The following is a 24,318-nucleotide window of genomic DNA, read 5'->3' on the forward strand; positions in this document are numbered from 1 at the left end:
ATTAGAAAATTATTAAAAAATTTTTTTTTTCAGCAGAGAGAGTCTGTCATCGGAACTTTTTATTTAACCTATTTCAATTCAAAAAACACTTCATGTTTTTTTGCATGCTTGTGTTATTTTAAATCAGATAACAAACATGTTGACGAATCCTTGATTGATACCAAAGAAAACTGTAAAAATTCAACAAAGGTCCTAAAGAAATATTTAAAAGCCAACGAAAAAGGAACGAAGTACAGTTTAGAACAGAACTTGCAGAATTTTAAAGAACTCTAAAGTTAAAAGCTAAGTACCTAGGATATTGATAATTGGCAGTAATCCAACTCTCTTTGGTGTTGAAGGTAGCATCTTTTCTAATTTGGAATTTTAACGAGGACCTTCATAAGGTACTCTAACAGCAAAGCTAATTGATAATACCCCACAACATCAGAGATCAACAGCAATATAAGTTCGGATTACTTCATCAAGAAGAATAAAAAGATTTTCTCGCAGCCACAATTCTTTAACTTCAACAAGCTCTTGAATGAGGGTGCAGTGCGTGGTGTGGATTTCGTAGAATTTGGACTTCGTTGTCTATTATTTTCTAGAAATTGGAAAATTTTCTAACTCTCGTGGATTAATTTACGAGAGTAAATGGTTTCGAAATTCCTTTGCAAAAAGTAATTCAACATAATTTTTCTAATAAAATTTTTTATAAACATGGTTCATACATACTTTAATCATTATTCAGCAAATTTTTATTTGCTTTTTTTAAAATCTTAAAATGTTTTCGAATTTTACATATGTACCTTTAAAAAAAAAAAAAAAAAAAAAAAAAAAAATCCAAAGTTGCATCATAAACGGAGAATACCAAAATACAATGCCTAGTGTGAGGGTCGAACTCACGACCTTCAGATTATGAGACTGACGCGCTAACCAACTGCGCCAACCAGGCTTAAAGAATATTGATAACAGTAAGTTAATATTGAAAAAAATCTTATAAATTAGAAAACGGTTTTTTAAAAAACGACTTTTTTGAAATGACATTGTAAAATTGTTAACTGCAATATTGAGAAAAAATAATGGTATGCGAAGCATTTAAATCTCCTGTCTTATCAACAAACTTAACATGCACACTGTCTTCTTACAAAGTGAGCAGACAAAAAATACACGTTCAGTTTAAATTTTCAGAACCTCTTTTAGCCCGTTCAGACTCCTTTTTGGCCTGAGACTGAGTTTCCAAAGGGAATGTTTGTTCAAGCATATATTCCGGTTGTTCGAAAATAGAAAATAAAAGCCCTTTTTTAGCGTAAGCATAATTAAATGAAGTAGGTGTCACATGGGATACAGGTTAGTGTTTTGTCTGTTTTTTTACTTAAAAAATTTTTGAACTTGATTGATTTCAATTATTTGAAAAGTGTTAAAAGAATTTAAAAGCAAAAAGTTAAAAGCAAAAATTTGGAACAATTTTTAACTTATTAAAAAGAAAAGGAATTTTACAAATAGAAATCTTCTTAAAAAAAGATAAGTTGGGATAGTTTCTATTATAAGCAAAGTATACATAGGGTAAGGTTGCCAATATTGTACCCCCTAAGATAAAATTAAAAAATGTAGACAGTCTACTGAGTAGAAACCTGGATTTTCAATTGGATTTCATAATTTAGGGATTGTTTGTTGTAAAGATGTTTAAATAGCTCAGAATTTAAAAAGCGCAATGTCTCGAAGAATCAAACTAAAAAAATAGCGCTAAGAGTACAATTAAGGAAACTAGATCCTTAATTGTACCATTGCAATCCAATATTGTACCACTTTCTTGATTTCAATTACTTTACAGCTTTGCAAATATTTAATGATTTTAGATTTAAGGGATTTAAAGAACTGATTAAAAGGAATGGTTTTTATAAAATCAGCAATTGGAAATATTCTGATATAACATAACATAACACCTAACTGCCCATAATATTATGAAATGAAGTTTTTTATTTAATAAACTCTATGCAACTTGAACTTTTTTTTCTTCTGGAAAATGCCGAAAACAGGTATCACCACATATGGTACAATTTTTATTTAAATTGTATGTTTACCAATGGGTTAGCTAAGATTAGAATAGTGGAGGAAGGTAGGTATTAAAGATAGTTATACTAAATAATGTAAAATAATATATACTATATCTGTTTTAAAAACAACCACACTAAATATTGTAAAAAAAAATACATAAAAACATTATTTTTGGCAAAAGTTTCAGATATATTGTGTCTGTTTTTGATTAACACCTACACAGCCGACATGACACAAGCCTTGACATATTGGTAAAACTGAACTAGAGAGAACATCTTTTTAAGGACTGCTTGTCAATACAAGAGTAATACTGATATTTTGTTTAAGTGGTGAAGTTCGTTTTGTAAGTATGGATATTACTCTAATTGGAATCTCAAAAGGAATTTAAACTTTACACGCATTTTTTAGCGGTCAGAATGGTTGCGTCGGTACAATTAAGGATATGCCTTGAGGTACAATTTACGCAACTAATCTGACATTCAGTTAAAAAATTTGACAACTAAAAATAAGGTATTTTAAATTCTCGGTATTTGTTTTGAATTTAGATAAATTATGCTTTAACATAAATACACTAAACAAATCATATCTTCTATTTTCTTAAGTGAAATACGCTTAGCCATGAAAACCTAAAATAAGAAATCTCCAATAACAAACCAACAAGACCTTACTCTGGCCTTAATACAGTTGGATGATAAAAAAAAAACAGTTGACTACTTAATTTCATTCAGCAAAAATAAAAAATAAATTAAAAAATTTCTTGTGAGTTGTAAAAATAACGAGTTATGTTAAAAGTACAATATAGGCATCGGTACAATATTAGCAACCTTACCCTATGTCTTAAAAAAACCTTGAAATTTAATTGTGCGCAAATATAATAAACTGAAAAAGCAGCTTTTGATAAAGGTAAAACTGAGAATTTTAAAGTCAAAAAAAAATAAAATCTGATCGAAGAATTTCCAGAATTTTTTTTTTAATACTGATATTTAGTCTATATACAACATAACAAAGCAAGTTTTACTGAGCATTCAATTTTTTTGCTTAACGTTGATGGCTTACAAGTGATGACAATATCGCATTGCTTTTGGCTGGTTCTAAACTATGTACAAAAACTACAACTCAAAAAGTTAACGTTGTTTATAAATTCTTGTTCTCTAAATAGTTGTTGAAAGCTGGTCTTGAAATGAAAATGTGGTCGAAAATACTCCTTTCACCTTTTACAAAGAAGAGAATGGGAAGTTTGAAATAAATCTAGACCTTTGGGTTATGTAAAAGATCTGCCAACACATATTCTCATACATCATATCAATTTACAAATGACATCTCTCTTAAAACAAATCAATTTTTAACACTGCTAGTGAAGCTTACAGCATTAAAATAAGATTTATATAATTTGTGTATCTTTAAATTTTGCCAAATTATCTATATTTTTGTTTTCATGCAACTTTAATGGTCTTTTCCATCATAAGTTCATTCCAGAAAAAGATATTCAAGTTAAAATTGTTGGAGATTTTGGTGGAGGAAGTTATAAGAAGAGCTACCTGATTATAAATACTTTAAATCTAAATAGTAAAGAAAATACTATAATTATCAATATTTTTGAGGCAAAGGACTACAGAGTCAAAATCAAAGTAACCATGACAAGGTTTCATGAACAAAAAGGTAATCTCTAAAGAATGAGGTATAAGTTAGAGAATTAAGTTATATATATATATATATATATATATATATATATATATATATATATATATATATATATATATATATATATATATATGGCTCAAACTATGACTAATTAAGAAACCATTGTATGAAAATGCAAATAAAATTGCATACTAATTGCTGACCCTGCATGTTTATGAACATAATGATAATTTTTTATTTATTCACACTGAATGTTTTTTCATTGTGCATAGTTTTTAACAAATATTACACTAAAAATCAAATGATTGACAGCTTTAGTACTTATAGGCCAGTACCACTTTAAAACAGAACAATAATTCTATAAAAAAAACAGAAATCAAATGTCTTAAATTTTTTTTATATGCTATCCATGTATTACAAAACAAATATACAAGGTGGTGTACCAATCTTTTAAAGAGAAATTTTTCTTTTTTAGAAAAACTCTATGCTATAAAATAATAATTAATAACAATTCCAAAGCTTGTTTATGATGAAGGATTCTCTGGGACAAACCTGTACAAGAAAGCAATCGAAATCATTACAAAATAAAAAATTCTATTTCATAACTTTTCTGCATGCTGTAACATATTCTACTCAAAAAAACAAACAATGACAACAGAAGTATTAGATGATCTAAGTATGTTTTATTCAATTTATTTATTTTTTTCTTTCTGCTTTCAATGAGGTTCTCAAAGGGCTTTGGAGTTTTATTGTCTGTATAGTTGTGGTTGAAGAGTATACTGAAACTAAAGCAATGCCTAGCAAGATAATTTTGATGATTTATAATGATTTAACTTATAAAGCTGGGATTATAAGTACAACATAATTCATGTTGCTATCATTTTTTTTATTTAGAAAAAAATATTGATGAATTGATGCATTTTTATTGTACAACTTGGCCTAAGGCTTTATGACAAAACCAAAATCTTGAGGTTTTAGTACCTCCGAAGTTGAACATGTTGGAAGATCATTATCACTACTCCATTTTGAAAAAAAGGGGTGTTGGCTTTGGATTGTATGGTGAAAAAGGAGGAGAATTAATTCGTCATGAGTTCAACAATTTAAAGCGTATTTATTAATCTATCCCTTGCCGAACAAAGCGGTTAAAAAGCATCTTAAAATTTTTTCATCAGAAAACTAATCCTAAAAGTTGGGTGTTAATTCCATAATCACGAAAAAGAAAGAGAAAAAACGAAAATTGTAATAGTTAAAAATACTTTTAGCAACAGCATTTTACATTTCTAAATAATATATAGTTTTTTTTCTTTACTAATGGCAAATAAAATTTAGTTGTAATGGTCAATAAGGTAATTCAGAAAAGCGGTTTTTTGTCTATTAAAAAAACTGAATGCTAAGAACAGCTAAAAGAAATAAATGGAAGAAGGTCTCCTAAAACTTTTTCAAGAAATTTGGTTCCGTTTCCACGATTAAAAACGAAGAACGTAAACAAATCACGTGTAGTTAAGCAGCCATCTTTCTCAACAACAATTGTTAACGAATTTTTAGAGGCTCCTTTTATTGTTTTAAGTGTTTTAGTACATAACCGGGTTATCGTTAAACTAATTTAAATTAAAACAGCAACAAAAGAATTTATTTATATTGGAGAATATGCAATTACTTGGTTTCCAGCAAAAAACTACGTTCGTTGCTATGGGCCGTAACCATTTTAAAAACGTTATTTTTTCGAAGTGTCTTCTTAGAGCGCAATGCGCTCTACATACCCATAAGCTGCTCAGAGCGCAATATTGTACACGCATGCGCAATTATTTTATTATAACTGCGATTTATATTTCACAATAAAGCTGGTTAGATAGGCGATTAGAGTAAGGGTTAGGGTTAGGGTTAGGGATAAGGATACGGATAGGGATAGGGTTAACATAAGCAAGATTTAAAAAAAAAAAGAAATATATAGCGCATGCATACAAAGAATTGCTCTCCGAGTAGCATATGGCTGCATAGAGCGCATTGCGCTCTAAGTAGCAATGGCCTAATTTTTTTCCCTAAAATTTGCGCATGCGTACAATAACAGCGCAAGCAAACGACCGTGATAAAATTGCATACATTATATAACAATATTGTATATACTATGTAATAATGATAATTTAGTATAAAATACATTTTTCGAGTTAGAAATCAGCAGGTTTTTATTCGCATTAAGAATTTTTGAAGTGTTGTTAGTCAATAGTAATCATGAGCGGATTGAGGTGTTTGCAGGACCGGATTGAGGTGTTCACAGGACTGGATTGAGGTGTTCGTAGGCTCAAGGTACTTTTTTCCGTAAACCATGGTCAGGGCCTGATTAAAGGAATGGCTGACCTTTTTTGTGTGAATAATAATAATATCACTTGCAATTCATTATCATTTAGTGCATGATTTTAATGTAGTTAAGAATTGCTTATAAATCACAAAAGCAATAGTTAATGGAACTTTTTTAGAAAAACTGTCATCAAAAAATTGAATATTTTCCAGATTTTGTTTTACGGTTTTTATTTTTTGTTTAAACTGCGAAAGATTTTTTCTTCTTTTTAAATTAAAATTGGCTTTAAATATTAGAATAAATTTTAAGCATAATTATTTTTTATTTATTAAGTTAAATAAAATATATAACGTTTTAGTTTAATGCTCTTTTACTAACAATAACAACACTTCGTTAAGTATTTTTGCATGTTTTTGATAAAACTGTGTTCTTTCAAAAGCTTGTTAATTGTTTTAGATTAAAAATGTTAAACGGATATACAAAAAAATATAAATCAGGGACAAACAGAAACGTCATAACAAACTGAATTGGAAAACGTTTCTTTTTTTAAACTGAAATTTATAAAAAAAAAAAACTGCCTTCGCTCAAGCTTTTCATCTCGCGGAGTAGGGGAGCCTGTTGTATCTTTAGTCACTCCGTCCTGCCTGTAGGCCCACAATTGTAATTTTGCAAAAACTTAAAGTGCCGTTTGAACTAATAGTCTATGACGAATTTTCTTACCGTAAAAGATCATGCTAAGGATCGTGTTGATTTATGATAAGTTATAATTTTTGGCATTTAAAAAGTAAGCGTTTGTGTTTATCTAATTTTGATTATAAATTTGTCATAAATAGTTGTTTAACTAATCTATGGTATTAGTAACATCAATCCACTTCTTTTTTTTTTTTTACTATGAAACAGTGTTATTGATTATTTCTAACCTCTAAATGGGGAGAGGGGGAGGGGGATTGAAATGATTATTGGACCCATTTCGTGTACCTTTGACTAGTACATATTGCGGTTTTAACCCTTTAACGCACGAGGTGCTTAGAGTTACGCTTTTCTATCTAAACTTTACACAAGTAATGTTTATATGACATGAAACAGAGTCCCATTTTTTTTTTTTGTAAAAACTTTTTTTTGTAAAAACTAGGGATGGCACTTTTACTTATTTTGATGTAAAAAAAAAAATTACTTTAAAAAAAAAATTACTTTACATAACTTAGATTAAATTATGAAATATATTTACATTTTAAAGTAATTCATTTTTTAAAAAATAACATTATATTACAATTTTTTTTTTGTAAAAACGTTTTTGTGAAAACACAATGTGCAGTGTACTAGGCAAGGTGCACTAAACCTTAAATTTTTGAGAACTTTATGAGGCAGTGTTAAGAAAATTATTATAAAAGTTATCAGGCGGTTCACAGTGAGTCAAAATCCAAAGAAACTGGCAAAAAACCTCAAAAAAAAAACAATTTCTAGAAGCTAATAAATTGAGTTATAATATAACAAATACCACCAAATAACTGGAACTTATTGCTTTGTGGTTATTTTTTAAGCATTCACCAATTTTTGCATCTTTTCCTGAGACATTATTTTACTTATTTTTTATGACGAAACTCGCGCACAAAATGTTCGCTTTAGTGTCACTCTTTTAAGGTTGATACAAGTAAAAGCAATTCAAAATTTAATTTGAAGGCATATGTTTGAGATATTTGGTAACTATAAACAATATTTTTGACACTGCATTTTGATTTGAGATTGTCATTCCAAAGGTCTTAAAGAAAGTGCCCTATATTGATTTCTTTAATCATGAATTTGGTTGAAAAACTAAGAGATTCCACCAGATTCCAGGGTAGTTTTAACATTTTCCTAGTTATAGGTATATATGAAAGCAGGAAAAAAAAGTCAGTTGCCCAAACTTCTCCCAATTCAAGAAACTTTTAAAAAAAGTGAAATGTAAAATTTCATGTTAATTATTTTTCACACATTTTTCACACATTTTTCAAACTACATTAACACTACAGAGGTAATCTGTCATAAATCAAAAACAAACATTCCAAAACTCGTTCTCAAACAAATCATGCTAAATTTCAAACCTCAAAAAACAAAAGTTGTATGATTTGACTGCCCACTGCCTGAATTAAACGTTTAAAAAAAAAAACTTGCGTACACAATAACGAATAATAATTGATTGCTTACATTCACCATGAAAATACATTGAGCTCCTATCATTCAAGAGTATGGAATTAAGCATGATAACTTACTTGAGGCTCTTCTACTTGAGTCTCGTAGATTGAAGGTCTAGACCATCGAAGTATTGATGAACTTGAAATGATAAATCTCAAGAAACGTTATCAATATTTAATTGTAAACTCAAATATAAATTACTTAAACATTCAAGAACCTTCTCAAGACATCTGGAACATGAGCAAACCTGTTTGGATAAAGAAATAACAATTAACAGAAAAGACGTTTAAGAAAGTTCAGATTAAAAAAAAACAAGGGCTGGAAAGATCTTAGTGAGAAAAGCAAAAGTTCTAAGGTAGTAATAAATCAATTGAATTCAAGACAATTCAGTAGTTTATTCACATAAATTTTAAATATTTTCTTTTATAAGGTTATCGTACCGGCTAAGGTACCGTTGGTTGAACATCCTACTGAAGTATTGGCATTAGCTTCAATAAGAAAAGCCTCTGGAGATCCTACAAAGAAAGATTTTGTTTTAGTTATAAAAAATGCTACAAATCTTGGCATAGTTAAAAGCATGGAGGTTTGTTTTCCAATAAAAATGAAAATTGAAGATGCCTTGAGCTTAAAAGTTTATTGTGATCTTTCCGATGAACAGTATCAAATTATCAGAAATTCATCCATAATGCAGAATGCAGATATTTATCTTTTACTTCATGAAATTAAGAATGAAAGACTGAAATGTTATCCTAAGGGTGTATTTGTGAGAGAAATATCTGCTTCAACTCCTCTACAGAGTATGATTAATCATACTCTGATAAAGATACTTATCAGAGTATGATTAAACATATTCTGTAGAGGAGTTGGATAAGAAATATTTGGTGAGAGTAGAGGAAGGTTTTAAGGTGTACATCACTTTTAAGGGGGTTTTAATAGTGTCTCCAATGTGTGTATAAACAAAAACATACTGATACAAAAATTGGCGAGACCCAAGTTAACGAGCAAGGTCTTGTTCAGACGGGTATTGTTCCACTTAAATAACCATCATAAAGGAACCAGTACGGTTGAATTAAAAGCTCTCTAATACACGTCATTACTATATATATCTCCAATATCAAAAAGAAACGAAAGAGTTCATCAGAAATGAAGATAAACATCTTAAAGCTGAAATGAATTGTCTGGTCGAGTTTGAGATAAAGTTTGTAGTAGCAGAAGTCAACTCCTGAAAATAATAGTTTTATTAACCGCATTAGTTTGAAAAATCATAAATTTGAAAATGGAAAACCACTTCCTTCTGATGCTTCGTCTATTATAATGATGTAATAGTAAAATAAAACTCTTTTTGCTAATAATACTTCTTTCATTTTTTTTTGTTTTGGTCGTGGAATAGCAAGATAAGATAATACGGTATTTTGGTTTTTTGAATCAAAAAAATTTTTATTTAAAGTAGAATATGTGAGTGTTGTGGTTTAACGAACCCAAACTTTTTTATTTAAATAAATCTTTGTGAACGTAAAAGACTCTAACAAGCATCCGCGTGTGTTGCACGCGCTTTAGATGTAAAGTTTATTTAAAAATATATGTAGCTCATATTTTATACATGGTATTATAAAACATTTGGGATTGAGGAATCAAAATTTTTTACTTAAATTGTTATTTGCGCAGGTAAATGATACTGAGACTCGTATGCTCGCGTTATTCGCGTCATGGGTACGCATAAAATTTACCTCCATTAACAAATTTCAATTTTCTGACCAAAAATACTTGTATTGATGTATCACATGTTTACATTTGATAGTTATATAACTTTTGCCGTTTTTTCACCTTTTTGAATCACTGTGCGGCTGTACGCTATTGCTTTTTCATGAAAAATTGATGGAAAGTTCAATTTTCATATTGGTGTTTTGAAAGTTTTAAATTAGAAATGAAGTTTTACAAAATACTTGCGTTACTATTAAGTTAAAGTCTTTTGACAAAAAATGATGTATTTATAATATGAATGATAAAATAATAACATATTATATTTCTATTTAGAAGCTAACTGTATTTATTAGACACTAGATAATCGGTATCGTATTAGTCGATACCGAGAAGAATGGTCTCGTATCGCGTGGTATCGCTTATATAGTAATGTCGATACTATCAGTATCGGTTCGATACCACTCGATACCGAAAAGGAAGGTCTCGTATCGTGTAGTATCGCTTATGTTCCAATGTCGATACTATCAGTATCGCTTCGGTACCAAACGATACCGATAATACAAAGAATCGTATAGTATCGCATAGTCTCGAATCGAGATTCTCAATAAAATAAAAAAGCAAAAAATTAAAATGTGACTTATTGAATTTTTAATAAACAAAATACAAGTACAATTGCTTTTTAGAGATTTACTTCTTGCCTTTTAACAATCTACAATTCTTTGGCTATCGTCCATTCGTTGTTTTTTCCTTTACCGTACTTTCGTTGGTATTTTAGGATTTTCTTCTATTAATATTGGCAAAGATAAGTCTGATTCATGTCCTATATCACTATCATTTTCTTGTTCGATGGGCCATTTTTTAATGTAATTTTCAAGAGCGGAATAGTTCTGCAATATAAATACAAGCTTATCTGCTTTGTCACTATCGAGATTGTATCTACAATCAGTGATGACAAGGCCAGAAGCAGAAAATGCTCCTTCAGATGATGCAGAGGTTGGAGGAGTTGCCGACCAAGATCTTGCAACACCCGAAAGGATAGGAAGTTCCGCTGCATGCTACTTCCACCATGCTAAGGTGTCAGTTTTTCCTGCATTTTTGGATCCTATTGTTTTTTTGTATTTTTCCATTTCAAGTTTAATAGGAGGGTTTTCGTGTATATGATGTGAATTAGTATCTTCCTTATACTTTGCTAAAATAATATTGTACTCATTTTGCTCCCAACCTTGTGCATTATCAGCAACGGAATCGTTACTACCGTTGTTATAACTGGAGCTTGAGACAGACAATGAAGAATTCTCAAAGTATTCTTTGGTTGTGGGATGGTTTTCTACCAGTTTTTGAATATTTCCATCGTCAACATCAAGAAGATGTCCACGAAAAAATGGATGAAGGTAATGTCCTAGTGCAAATACGGGTAATTTACGGCCTTTGTCTGGGAATCTCTTATTTAGTTCTGATAATAAGTCCTCCAAGAACTTTCCTACTATTTTGTTGTTTCCTTGAGTAACTTAATTATTTTTTTCTTTCTCGATGAAGTTGGTGAGCGCTGTTACTTTCCACAGTGACATTTCAATTCGGATCTCCTGTGTCAGAAGATAAAAAAACTGATATTCTTTAACAGATTTAAGCACTGGAACAATAGCTTCAAAGAGTAGGAACTGCTCATCTGTAGGTACGGTTTTCTTCCAATCATCACCTTCTGTATCGCGTAAGTATATGAGTGGAACCTTCAGTCGAAGCATGACGTGCAGCATGTCGTAATGGCTGTTCCATCTCGTGGTTACTGTGGAGGGTATTTTGAGATAACTCACATCTAACCTAGAACCAGCATCTTTCAACGAAGCATTGAAGGCTGTCGGTTTATGAAGCCTGGTAGTAAGTAAGCTGGCTTTAAGAAAAGCATCTTTTAGTTCCGGGGTACCCTCAACTGTTCTTTGAAGTGCAGTGTTGAGTTTGTGATCACTGCATGTAACAGAACCTTCTTCTTTAGTTAAGTTATTATATGTAACAATAATTCGGGCGGTAATTAATTTTAGAATTATTTCCCGACATTGCCGGCAATTACCTTTTGAGATAAAGTATAAAAAATACTTAGTAAGTAGTGCTTACCTATATTTTTCTTGAAATAATCCCAGGTTAAAGATGTTGTAAAAGGCATAACGAGTGAAGATTAGTTTTCTTTAATAACTAAAGTATACTTATGTTTAATTGCTTAAAACTAAAGTTTAGTTGTTGAATATTGAACACAGAACAAAGCGAGAATTACGATACCACGAGAGATTTAATTAAAGTAACGATACCAGAAGAAAAATTAAAATATGAATGCGATACCACACAATTAATTAAATTAAAATAACCGTAGTGACTGTTACGAAATCAATTCCCTTTGAACAATCATTCCTAATAAGCGTTTAGAATAATCATTAACAATTGCATCAAAAGCAATTCCCTTTGGAGAATTACATGAAAAACTCTAATTAATGATAATTTCAAAACTAATTCCCTTTGAACAACCATTTCTAATACTCGTTTAGAATAATCATTAACCATTGCATCACAAGCAATTTTCTTATGAGAATTATATGAAAAACACTCTTTAATGATTGCAAAACTATTTCCTTGGAGATTATATCCGCACGGAAAATTTTCGCTTGAATGGAATAAAAATTTAATAGAGTTGGAATAACCACATGGAAAATTACGCATTGCAGGTGCTTATCCAGACCATTTTTCTAGGGGGGTAGTCGGACCAAAAAAAATATAAAAAATAAGGTTTGCGTTTTTTCAAAATAAAACAACTGTTTCATTTGATATTTAGATAGATTTTAGAAAGGTTATAAAATTGTTAGTAATATTATATATATTGAATGGTTATGTAAATTTTTTTTAAATTTTCTTATTTTTTTAATTTTATCAATAATATTTTGAAGTTTGACGTTTATTAGAAAGGGGAAGGGGGTAGTTACCCCAAATAGCACCCCCTCTCCCTTACCTTTTTGTCAGCCCTTACACACTGTTTAACATAATTTAATAATTTGTAAAAATTTAATACAGAAATAAATGTTGAAAAAATCTTTTCTTTCCTTTTAATCACGGTAGAAAAAATTGTTATTAGGATAACAGATGAGAAATTAAAATACAGAAGTGGTACCACACAATTATTTAAATTAAAACAAAGATACCAGATGAGAAATTAAATGATAAACATGATGTCATACCACCAGCTTGGAGAACTTTTTTTTTTTATAATAAATGAACCATATATATATCTCATTAATTATATGAATTTACTATTTCAAATTACAAATCGTTTATAAAAACAACATGGAAGTTCTCATGATGACCCGAATTTCAAGTGATACTATCTGTACCAAACAATACCAACATAACCGATAACTTTTGATACTAGTATCGATATCGATACCGTAAGTTATCGCACCGAGACCAAACGATACCAACATAAACGATACTTTCGATACCGGTATCGCATGATCTCGATATCGATACTGTATGGTATCGCAGCGATACCAAACGATACCAACATAACCGATACTTTCGATACCTGTATCGCGTGAACTCGAAGTCGATACTGTAAAGTATCGCACCGATACCAAACGATACCAAACGGAACCAATATTTACGATACTTTCGATAACAATATCGCGTGATTTCGATACCGATACTGTATGGTATCGCACCGATACCAGACGAGAAATCGAGAGTCGAGACCGATTATCTAGTGTTTAGTATTTATTTATACATCTTATACATCTTATTTTGTATAACTGATTGATAAATAAGAGTAATTTTACACTAAACCTGCAATCCATAATTGGGATGTTTATATATATGTACTTATGCATAACTATGTATTTATGCATAATTATGCATGTATGCATAATTATGCATTTATGCATAACTATGCATTTATGCATAATTATGAATTATGTTTCTGTTAATATGTTTAAGTCTAACAATGCCAAGGAGCAAGGTCGGTGTTTTTCGCAAGAAGATACTGATTGGTAGGAGAACTAAGTTAAAAACAACGATCAGAAAAGACATACAAAAGATGACTCGTCAACTCTTCATATAAATAAATGATAAGGACTCATCAGCCTGCCATATAAATGATGAATAATTATTGGAACGGAAAACAAACAAAAACTAAAGCTCAAAAAAAACAAAAGGAAAAAAAAAAAAAAAGAGTTTGAAAGAGGAGGAAGACGGATAGAAGAAGGCAGAATGCTGTATTGAATTTTACTAATAAATATATGTTATATAATTTATTATATAATATAATATATTGTGTAATATATCATATTATATAATATAACAACTGTTCCATAAAATTTGAGACTGGCTTTAAACTTGAATAAAAACTTAAATAAACACGATAAAAAATTTTTTTTTGGTATGTTCTTAGAATAAAATATGCAGAACAGGAAAATAAAAATAAATTTATCACAAGACTCCATATCTTCGAATTTGATCAAGTCTGGTATTGGTACCTTGTAGCAGCTTATGTAAAGCATTTAGGTCAAGTCTACTGGCACAATAACGAATCCGACGCTCAAGGTTTGATATATTATTTGTAGACCATCCATGTTGTGATCCGCTTAAGCATATAACCCTTGTATATGTTTGATTATATATATTATTTTAAGATAAGTCAATAAAGATATTTTTATACAACTTTTAATATAACGCGAATTCTAATCTCTTTTAATGTCTTCATTTTCTATTTTTTTATGCACGTTTTTATAATGCGTTCCACATGAACGCACTTACGTAATTTGTATTACATAATTACGTAGTTATCATTCTCAACAATCCATTCTTGTACACATCCCGCTTAAGAATTGCCCAAAAATTCTCTATAGCACGAGCTTCTGTTAAGTTTGCTGGATTGTCTTTTTTTTGAACAAATGGTATCTTCTGGGTTTTTAACCATTGTATTCACAATTTAGCAACATCTCACAATTAACATAGTGAGATGTTGCTAAATTGGGCCAAATGATATACTTAGTGTCTCGATAATATTTATTAATAAAAGGTTGCAAGCGCTTTTGTAAAGACTCTTTTAAATAGATCTCTTGGTTTACCGCTTAGCCAGAAGGAACATATTATATTATATAATATATTATATTGAGTAATATTTTAATAAAAGAGAATTTTAAGAGAATTTTGAAGAGAAATTTTAAAGAGAGAACATTTTTGTGATTGAAAAATATTAGGATAAAGAAGAAGTTTTATGAGTAAATAAAAGAGAAAAGTAAGGAAGGAATTAAGCAGAAGTCAGAAGTCAGAAGAAATATTTATCAAAGAAGAATAACCAGAAGATTTTGACCGTTTCAAATAAAGAGGTATTCATGTAAAAAAGGATACGAACAAAAAGAGGAATAATTGATAAAAACAGTATCGAACACTATAAATAGAGTAAGAGAGTATTATTTGTATTTTATAAACGTAATTTATAGGAGTGCTAACTATTACACACTAATAGAACGCTTATTGAATTATAATATACATAAGAATATACTGAGGACGGTGAACACAAGCCTTTAATTAATTAAACCTTAACCATTCCTAATCAAACAATCCATACGCCATCAACCTCAATTCCATACTCCCAAAATTCTAAACTTTAATACAGCTACATACCGCAAACAAACTAGCAGTTAAACTAACAAACATTAAAACATTTAATCATACAAAAAACGCCGACCTCACAATACAATGTTAAATTATCTATGCGTAAAACCAACACAACGATCAACCAACTTGGTAGATCTTATGTTAGATCTTACGTAGTTCTTAAGCATTCAATAAAGAAACTTTAAGACTTGTGTGTAAAAACTATAAAAATGTTTTAGGAAATTATCATTTTGAACCATTAAACATTTGGAACTGAAATTAAACAGAATTTATCGCAATTCATGTACAACCATCAAAAGTAAAAAAGATTCAAAAGGTAAAACAAAAGTAGAGAGTATTGCTAGTGCAGAATGAGGCAAATAGTGTAAAAATGTTTACAGCCATTATTTCTACCGGAAATAGCGTTCTACCATTATTTGCATTTTCATGTGCTAAATGTAAGGACTACTTGCTGAATGGTGCTCCTTCTAATGTACAATCTTCGGTTGAAAAATCAATTTTTTTATTTTTGGATAATCATGTTGACATTTCAATTATCGAGCTAAAAGATGAACCATAATTTTCATGACATTTTAATTCTCACACAAACCACAAGATGCAACTCCTTGATCGTGGTGTTTTTTTTCCACTCAAACTCTTTTATAAAAATGCCATGATTAAATTGGATGATTTTTCCAGGAAATGCTGGTAAACTGGTCAAAGTTTATGATAAATTTCACCTTGTTGGTAAAGCTTATCCTTGTGCATTTGTACTTAATAATATTATTAACAACTTTTAATGTAATGGATCTTTTCAAAATAAGAAAATTAAAACTGTTTCAGGAAATTTCTGGAAATAAATTTCAGGAAATTGAGTGTAACGAAGTAATCTAGACGTTATTGTAAGGAGAGAGAATTAAGTTAAAAACTAGCGATTTGAAAAAGACGTACATACGAAGAATTTTTAACCAATCAGGTTATATGATAAATATAAATAAATGATAAGAAGATAAATTGTAATGAAAAGAAAAGTTAAAAACATTTTTTAGGAAAAGGTTTACCCAAGGAGACTTACTTAACCTGTAAATAAATAAAAAGTAGGAAAAGTAATCAAAAACTAGCAAAAAAATCTGTAAAAGTTCAACAAAAAAAAATTTAAGAACAGTTTTAGAGAGATCACTTTTGATAAAGAGTTTTGGACAAACAAGAAGTTTTAATGGTAATCGAAAAAGAAATTTTTGATAAACAGAAAAAAGCAAAAAAGTGAAACAGAAAGTCAGGAAAAATATCAAAAAAGAAAATTTAGCGGAAGTTTGGGTTTTAAAGAAAATGAAGAAGAGATATTCGTTTAAAGCAAAAGAATAAAATAAATAAATAAGTAGAAAAATAATATCAACCACCAAAAGAATAGTAAGATAATACTATTTGTAGTTTTTATAGTGTAATAAATAAAAGAGCACTAACCACCATAACATATTAATAGAACCTTATGCTGGGAATTATCGTAGTTAGAATATACTGAGGATACAAAATATAACCTTAACCCTTTTGAAAATAAGCCTTACCCTCAACCCCAACCTCCGCAATCCTTCCATTTAACACTCGAACTCATACTCCCCAACCTCCTCAACCTCCTTAACCCATCTACCACATAACCCCTTGTTAAAGCAACATCAACTTTATTTTTTTTTTTAAAGTTTTATTAAACTAAAATAAATTTTTTTTTTATAAGAATTGTAAAACAATAAAAAAGATATTTCTTCAGACCATCAAAAAATTGTTTTCTGACAATAATTTGCCGCAGCAATTTCCTCCGAGACTTAAAATAGGATTAAAAAAAAAAAATAGTTAATACCAACCAACCAGCTAGCTGAGTAATTTAGTGCACAACTTAAAACTTGATGTTTATTAAATAAAGTGGTACAAAACGGTACTTGATACACGATTCTTCCCTAGATTATAAGGATTGATTTTGTGAACTTGTTTAAAAAAAAAGGTGTATAAACTAACAGAAGGTTGACCAGAAATTTTTTTATAATAAATAAAAAATAGTTCAGTAAGTCCAAACAATGCATATTTCTTTAGTAATAGCATTATGGCTAAGGAACAACACACTTTGGTAAAAGGTACAACTTATATGTTGTGCAATTGATCACTTGCCAATTTTTTTAAAATGCTCAAAAGTAATACTCCTCGGTCAAATGAGAAAAAATGCGAGAGATTAAAACGAGCTTTGAACAGTTAACAGTAATTAAATGGTCAACACAAAAAAGCCCACAAGCAGAAGGTGAACGATTGAGTGATATTATATTTTCAACTCTATTGGTACATTTTAAGTGGTGTAAAAAATAAAAAATTGTCCTTGACTTTAAAAAAGATAGTTCTTAAATGTTGCATCAGGGTGCATAATAAAAATAAAACATAAAACTTTATTTTAAAATGATATAGAACTTTGCAATAAAAAAAATTTAAAAAAAAACTACCATAAATTAATATTAAGGTAGGTACTTTAATATCGGCCTTAACTTGAGTCGGAAATCGCCCTTGGTTTTTTTATACTATGTAAACCAGATTTTTAGTCATATCTGGATAGTGTGTTTTTTTAAAACCAGACTGCTCTTTAAATTTTCTAGATTTTAAAATAGGCTTGTTTGCATTTCAACATTGAATGTCCCAATCTTTTTATAAATATCTTGGAATATCTTCATCCAATATGTTCTTAGTGAAAAATTCGATATTCAAAACAAGGTAAGTTTTATTTTCGAAATTTTTTGCTTTTTGTGCTAGATAGTCATTTTTTTATTAAATTTTCATGAGCATATATGTATTTAATTTACTTTTATGTATTTTTTATGTAAATAAATTACCCAATTTTAAAAAGAAAAGCTTCCCAACAAACTTACCCATTTAAAAATGCTTTCAATTCAAACAAAAAATCCTTTAATTAGTAACTGATTTGAAATTTTTTTACACGTTCGGCCACAGTGGTAAAGTCAAAACTTATTGGTTGGAAGAGGGTGAGGTGGTGAGGAGCAGCTATAATTTACAGCTCATATCTATAATAATTTTATTTCACATTAATATTTTATAGCCTTTAAATAATAAATATCGTTACCATATCAATATTGTTATAAAATCAAATAATAAAATAATAATAAAAACCTATTATTAATACCGATAATTAGCATTTGTGGTGTTGCACAATCCTATTTAGAATAAATGTTTTAAACACAAGTTTCTTTAACTACTATTGTTATTTTTTCAAAATATAGTTGAATACTAATTTCATAAAGTTTGACTTTTTTTTTCTAAGTTATAATGATAATAAAGTGTAGTAATTTGTGCTTGGCTTAAATGGCATAATAATTAATAAATCAATAATAATATAATTGAAATAGCAATGTCTCATTTATTGTAGATTAGTTGCTAATTCAAAGATTTATTTAAAAATTAATACTTAGTAGTTTTTCTTTGTTTTTATTAAGTTGCCTTGTTAGTTATTAAATATATAAATCACTTTTTTTATTTCAGTTTTTTACAATAACTTGTTTTTGTGACATGGAGAAAACAATTAAAAAGGCAGAAGACTTTAAAGATCTTCTTGGTTCCCACAAGGATAAACTACTTTCAAATGATTTTGTGTACAATGTTTTTTTACAACAGAACAGAAATGCAACAGAAACAGCTAAATATTTAATTCAGCAATTTAATAAAAATGAGTGTAAAGGTTCATCATTAACACTATCAATTCTGAGAGTTAATGAAAAAATCCAGTGTTTTAAAAGACACATACATTATAGCTGGGATAGGATAGTTGTTTTTTTAAGTGAAGACTTTAAGTTTCCACTAGCTAGGGCATCACTTCTCCCTGTTCAGCCGAAGACACCTCCTTCTGCGTCTTCATTAAAGACAAGAAGTGACAGAGAATGTCATTCCTGTGACAAAAGGAAACTTTGTGATAAAGCCTTATTTACTCAAAACAAAAAGCTTAAGACAGCGATCAAAACAGTAAAAAAAGAAAAAACAACGATCAGTATGACTTTTCAAGTTAAGAGAGTGAACCAACTAATTAAAAGAACGTCAAGCCGGATCTCAAAATATCAGTTGAAGACCCAAAAACTTGAAGCTGATGTTACATCTTTAACAAAATCTTTGAAAATGTTGAACCTCAAATGCAAAAGTTTGGTTAAAGAAAATAAAAGTTGTAAGGGGAAGATCCTGACATTGGAATTTACTATTTTAGATTTCGAAAAAAAAATTAGAGCTCAAGACTTAGTATTAAAAGAAAATGATACAACCATAGACCATCTCAACTGCGACATCAATCAAATTGAAAAGGGTTCAATTTTTGCCAAAGAAAAGAAAAGTTTCAATGCCTCAGTGCGTCTGGTTGTTTAACATTGTCTTGAAAGCAACGTGCCTGAGTTTGAAGCCTCAAGATCTGCCCAATCTGTCAACGATTGCGCAGATGACCAGAGAAATGGGAGTATGATAAATGCTGATATTGTGGAAATAATTGAGATGAGCCAGAATTTCTATTGTCTTCATATATGAATTTGGTTGCCTATTGATTTCTGATGAGATATTGGTTGCATTACGCATTATTGAAGGGAAGTATTTGGAGTAATTGCTTTCTGTTTTAAAAATTATAGCTAATGCTACAGTGACAGTTTTAAAAAGGCTGCTGTCAAGGTACTTGACTGGTGAACTCTCTACACCGTCCCAGTCCATGCAAGGTTAGGGAGTTAGTGCCCCTGTTAATAATACTTGGGCTGAGTGAACTCTTGGTATGGTAGACTTTCTTACTCGCAGAACCCCCAATGCTGAAATTTCATTTTTAGATATAAGGCAAATGTTAAGGTGAACAAATATCTGGACTAGCTGTGTAATAATGCAAAAAAAGAGCAAGAAAAAATAGTTAAATTTTGTATATTTAGGGGTGCAGTTTTAAGAAAATAAAGTAAAGAGAGAATGTTGAGAGGAGAAGAGTTAGAAAAGTTACGGTTAAAAGAAAAAGGTCAGAAGAGAGAAATTGAACAGAGGAATAAATTAGCTAGAGATATAAAAAAACTCATTTTAGAAAAAAGTTTAGATATTGTACATAATTCCATTTTCTCTTTGCTCTCTGAACATCAAAGGGTCAAAGTATTAGAAATGTTAAATAAAGTTCCAGTTAAAATTGAAGGAGCTAGATTTGAGCATTTATGGAATTAGGAGGGGAATAATGTAACTTATAAGGGAAGAATAGTTATGAAGTTACCACCTGTTACTGGAGAAGTTGTTAGTTTTAGAATTGCATATTGAAAAGAGGATGAAGAAGAATAAGATGATGCAGAAGACTTTAAAATACCAGTAGATAGCCTCTTGGCTGACGTTGCTCTTGGTGATTTAGTTTTTTATTGATTCAGTTTCTGCATTTACTAACCTGTATTTAAATATTAGACAAATGTTTGCAAAAGTATTTTATTTTAGTTATGCATTTTAATTTTTATGTTCTTTTGAACGTATAATTTTTTTATGATTAATTGTGTTTAACTTTATGATGTTGTCAATTTTACTCCATTTTAAAAGATTTTCAATATTATATTAATAACTAATATTTATATGACCTTCCTTTCAGCAAGCTAGTAATTTGTACCTTAAACATATAGTTTATGTAATGTGTCATATACCTTAGAAAAATTAGTCTTCTTTGCACTTAGTTTGTGAACTATTAATTTTTTAAAACGCACCCTCGTTAAAATTCACTACCACCCCATTTTGTTTTTTATCTGATAAGATGAAAATAAGCTATTTGATTCATAAAAAATGTATTGAAACAAAGATCTAATGTGAGTATGATGAATCATTGTTTTAAATAATGGTGAATCATAGTTTTTTAATAATTTTAATAATGGTGAATCATTGTTTTAAATAATGGTGAATCATTGTTTTAAATTTTATTGCATTATCTCAGTCGGTTTTTTAGTTATGCAGTTTTTAGTGCTAGTAACACAAAATATCGGTCACGGTTTTTCTTAATTTTCTATAGCAGAAATTACCATTTTTACAGGCGGAAAAAAAATCATAACTTCCGTCATAATTAACATATACAGACAAACAAGGCGTCATTGGATAGCTCTAATTAAGCTCTATGTAACAGTATAAGTTTTGTAATTGTATTATTATATTGAATCTTTTATCAAAGTACCTAATTAAGGCAACGACAATATACATTAAAAATAGTTCCTCTATAAAAATCCATTTTACAGTACTATTATATCTACTTGAGTTTGCCAATCGTTGCGTTAGCATATCTAATAACCAAATAAAAATCTCGTGATGGATATTGTTCAGTACAAAGCAACCTTGTTTTTTTCTTGGTTTATGAGTTAATAATGACTCAAATGCTAGTGTAGCTAAAAATAAAGAATCAATTTGAGTATAGAACTTTTGTGATGAAAGAATATAATCCAGCCTAACAATTTACAGCAATAAAGACAACCTTACTGAAAATACATAACAGAAAAACACGTTTAGCAGCAAATATTTCTTTTTTCAAAGTAAAAAAATCAATTAGTTAAACCCAATTTAAATGTTGTAAAAATCTACTTTGAGAACCTAGTAAAGTTCTCTAATTTTTTTATAATTTGGCTACTGTTTGTTTACTTTTTGAGGTTCATTAATGTAAAGCAGGACCAGTGTTATTTTCGTAAACGAAAACAAAATAAAAAACGAAAATCAAACATTTTCGTTCAACAAAAGCGAAATAAAAACTAAGGCATTTTTTAAAAAACCGAAACGAAATAAAAAGTTAATGTTAACGCAAAAAAAAAGGTATAAAAAAGAAAAAGATTTTTTTTTTTAATTAAGTACGATAAAAAAATCACGGGAAAAAAAAATCACAAATAGCGCAGCAACAAAATTAAGGATTCTTAATAAGAATGTGGCGTTTTGTTGCAGTGTTATTTATGATTTTTTTTTTTTTACAGCGATTTTCTACTGGCCTGAGGCATAAGACTTCGTTTACTTGCTAATCATCTTTATATTAATTTTTTTATATGAATAAGTAGTGCTCCTAATTTTAGCGGAAGGAAAAAAGAAAGCGACACTCATGATTTTTATACTTATTTGCCACAGAAATGTAAAAGTATGTGCATTGTGGGCGATTAAGAACTGAAAGTTTGTGGTTTTGAAGTAAGTGGAAAAAATACAACTATTTAATTACGCACCTTAGAACTAGTCATCCAAAAGTTTATAAAAAATTTAAAATAAATAATGATAAAAAGAGATATAACCAATTGGCCAAGAAACAGAAACTAAGTGAATCAATTCGTAGAGGTGTGAAAGTAAATACGTTAATGGAGTTTATTGACAAAAAAGCCGGTAAATGGTTTACAAATTCTATAATGACCGAGTTCGTGCAATTCATGCCTGGATTAAAGCGTCTGGCAGTCCAATACAGTATGTGAATATTCCTGATATTAAAAATATGATATCTGGCTGTGACAAGAGATTCATAATTCCTGTTGAGTAGCATCAATACTATTTGATTGTGTGTTAAGCTGTAAAAACATAAAGCAATAGCTATTAACAAACACAAAGTAATAAGACAACAGTTGACTTAAATGTGCAATATAGTTATACAGGTACTGCGTAATTGTATTGCACATTTATAATAATGCAGATTATCCGATTGAGAAAATTTTAAGTAAAATTTCTCTCGGTGGCTATGGTCCCTTTAACTGTTGCCTTTGTTGTTTAGCATCAAAACTAGCTTTCTGGCTTGTGTTCGAGGAGAAGAGCGCTATTTTCTTTCCCTTTAGAGATGCAGAGACAGAAGAAGCGCCCTCTAAAAAGCTGCTCACTCACCTTTCAACCAGTCACTCACCTTTCAATTGACACCACTCAGGCAGGGGCGCTTTTATGCATGTTGGCAGGTTAACAATTAGTTTATGCCTATTATAATTATTACACATTTGTAAGGGTTGGGCAATTTACCGTAATATTATTGGTAAAACATAACGAATTAATTGCGGTTTTTATGATTATTTTCCTGACACCCGATTTAGCGGCTCTAAAATAAGCAGTATTTATCATATCGAAGACTCCACCTTTCATGTTGATGAATCTACCTTCAAAGAAATTGCAGCCCTTAAATTTCTATAGCTCGTAGAGATCTCCTCTAAATCTTTGACATATGTGGAGTTTAATAATTTTCCTTTTTCAAAATTTTTAAATCCCGTAAAACGGGGTGACTTTGATACGCGGGGTGAATGATAATTTTGCCTGTTAGTTACAAAAGTATTGATTTGGAGATGTAATTGCAAAATTAGAAACTTTTTTTTTTCTAGTACATTATTATATTCTGCGTATATTTTTGAAATTTTAATTATTGTGAAGTGATTCTTACTTGTGCTAAAGTGTTAGAATTAACATGACTTAAACAACAAAATAACGACTTTTACATGTACCAAAAAAGTGCCAAAAAACATGATTTTAATTTTTTCAAATATATTTTTTTCTAAAATTTCCCAGACAACACCAAATGGTTGCCCAATATCGGCCCAATAAAGTTTTCTAATGGCTATATTGGGCCATCAAAAGCCATCTCTTCGCAAAGTTTGCGGAGTTTTGGCGTTTGCTGGCCGATAAATATTCCTTAATCGGCACGCTCGAGCGTGCATATTGGTAGACTATACTGGAAAGTGATTGGGCCTATCTCAGCCTAGACGGGCTGAAGAGTCAGCCCAAATGAGATGAAAAATTCCAGCCTAAACGAAAACAATTATTTGTATCTCCCTCGTGCGACATAGCTTAATTTTGTTTTTCTTGTTCTTTATCTTCTATACTAAGTAGAT

The 24,318-nt window shown here is 29.7% G+C and overlaps 1 protein-coding gene, 1 non-coding gene and 2 pseudogenes across 2 annotated transcripts; 2 read left to right on the top strand and 2 right to left on the bottom strand.

Moving 5' to 3' along the window:
* Positions 1-857: 857 nt before the first annotated feature.
* Trnam-cau (transfer RNA methionine (anticodon CAU)) lies at positions 858-931 on the bottom strand. The gene has a single exon. It is a non-coding gene; the product is annotated as a tRNA-Met (tRNA).
* A 9,614-nt stretch (positions 932-10,545) lies between these two features.
* Positions 10,546-11,645, bottom strand: LOC149879986 (uncharacterized; annotated as a pseudogene).
* A 7,391-nt stretch (positions 11,646-19,036) lies between these two features.
* Positions 19,037-19,970, top strand: LOC149879987 (uncharacterized). The gene is given in 2 exon segments (XM_090070680.1): positions 19,037-19,899; positions 19,901-19,970. Coding segments are annotated over 2 exon segments (933 nt in total).
* A 237-nt stretch (positions 19,971-20,207) lies between these two features.
* Positions 20,208-20,881, top strand: LOC149879988 (uncharacterized; annotated as a pseudogene).
* Positions 20,882-24,318: the final 3,437 nt, after the last annotated feature.

This window comes from Hydra viridissima, unplaced genomic scaffold (genome assembly GCF_058129835.1).
Source record: "Hydra viridissima isolate aposymbiotic clone 2 unplaced genomic scaffold, HvirCarnegie_v1 scaffold_13, whole genome shotgun sequence".
In the NCBI taxonomy this organism is placed as follows: domain Eukaryota; kingdom Metazoa; phylum Cnidaria; class Hydrozoa; order Anthoathecata; family Hydridae; genus Hydra; species Hydra viridissima.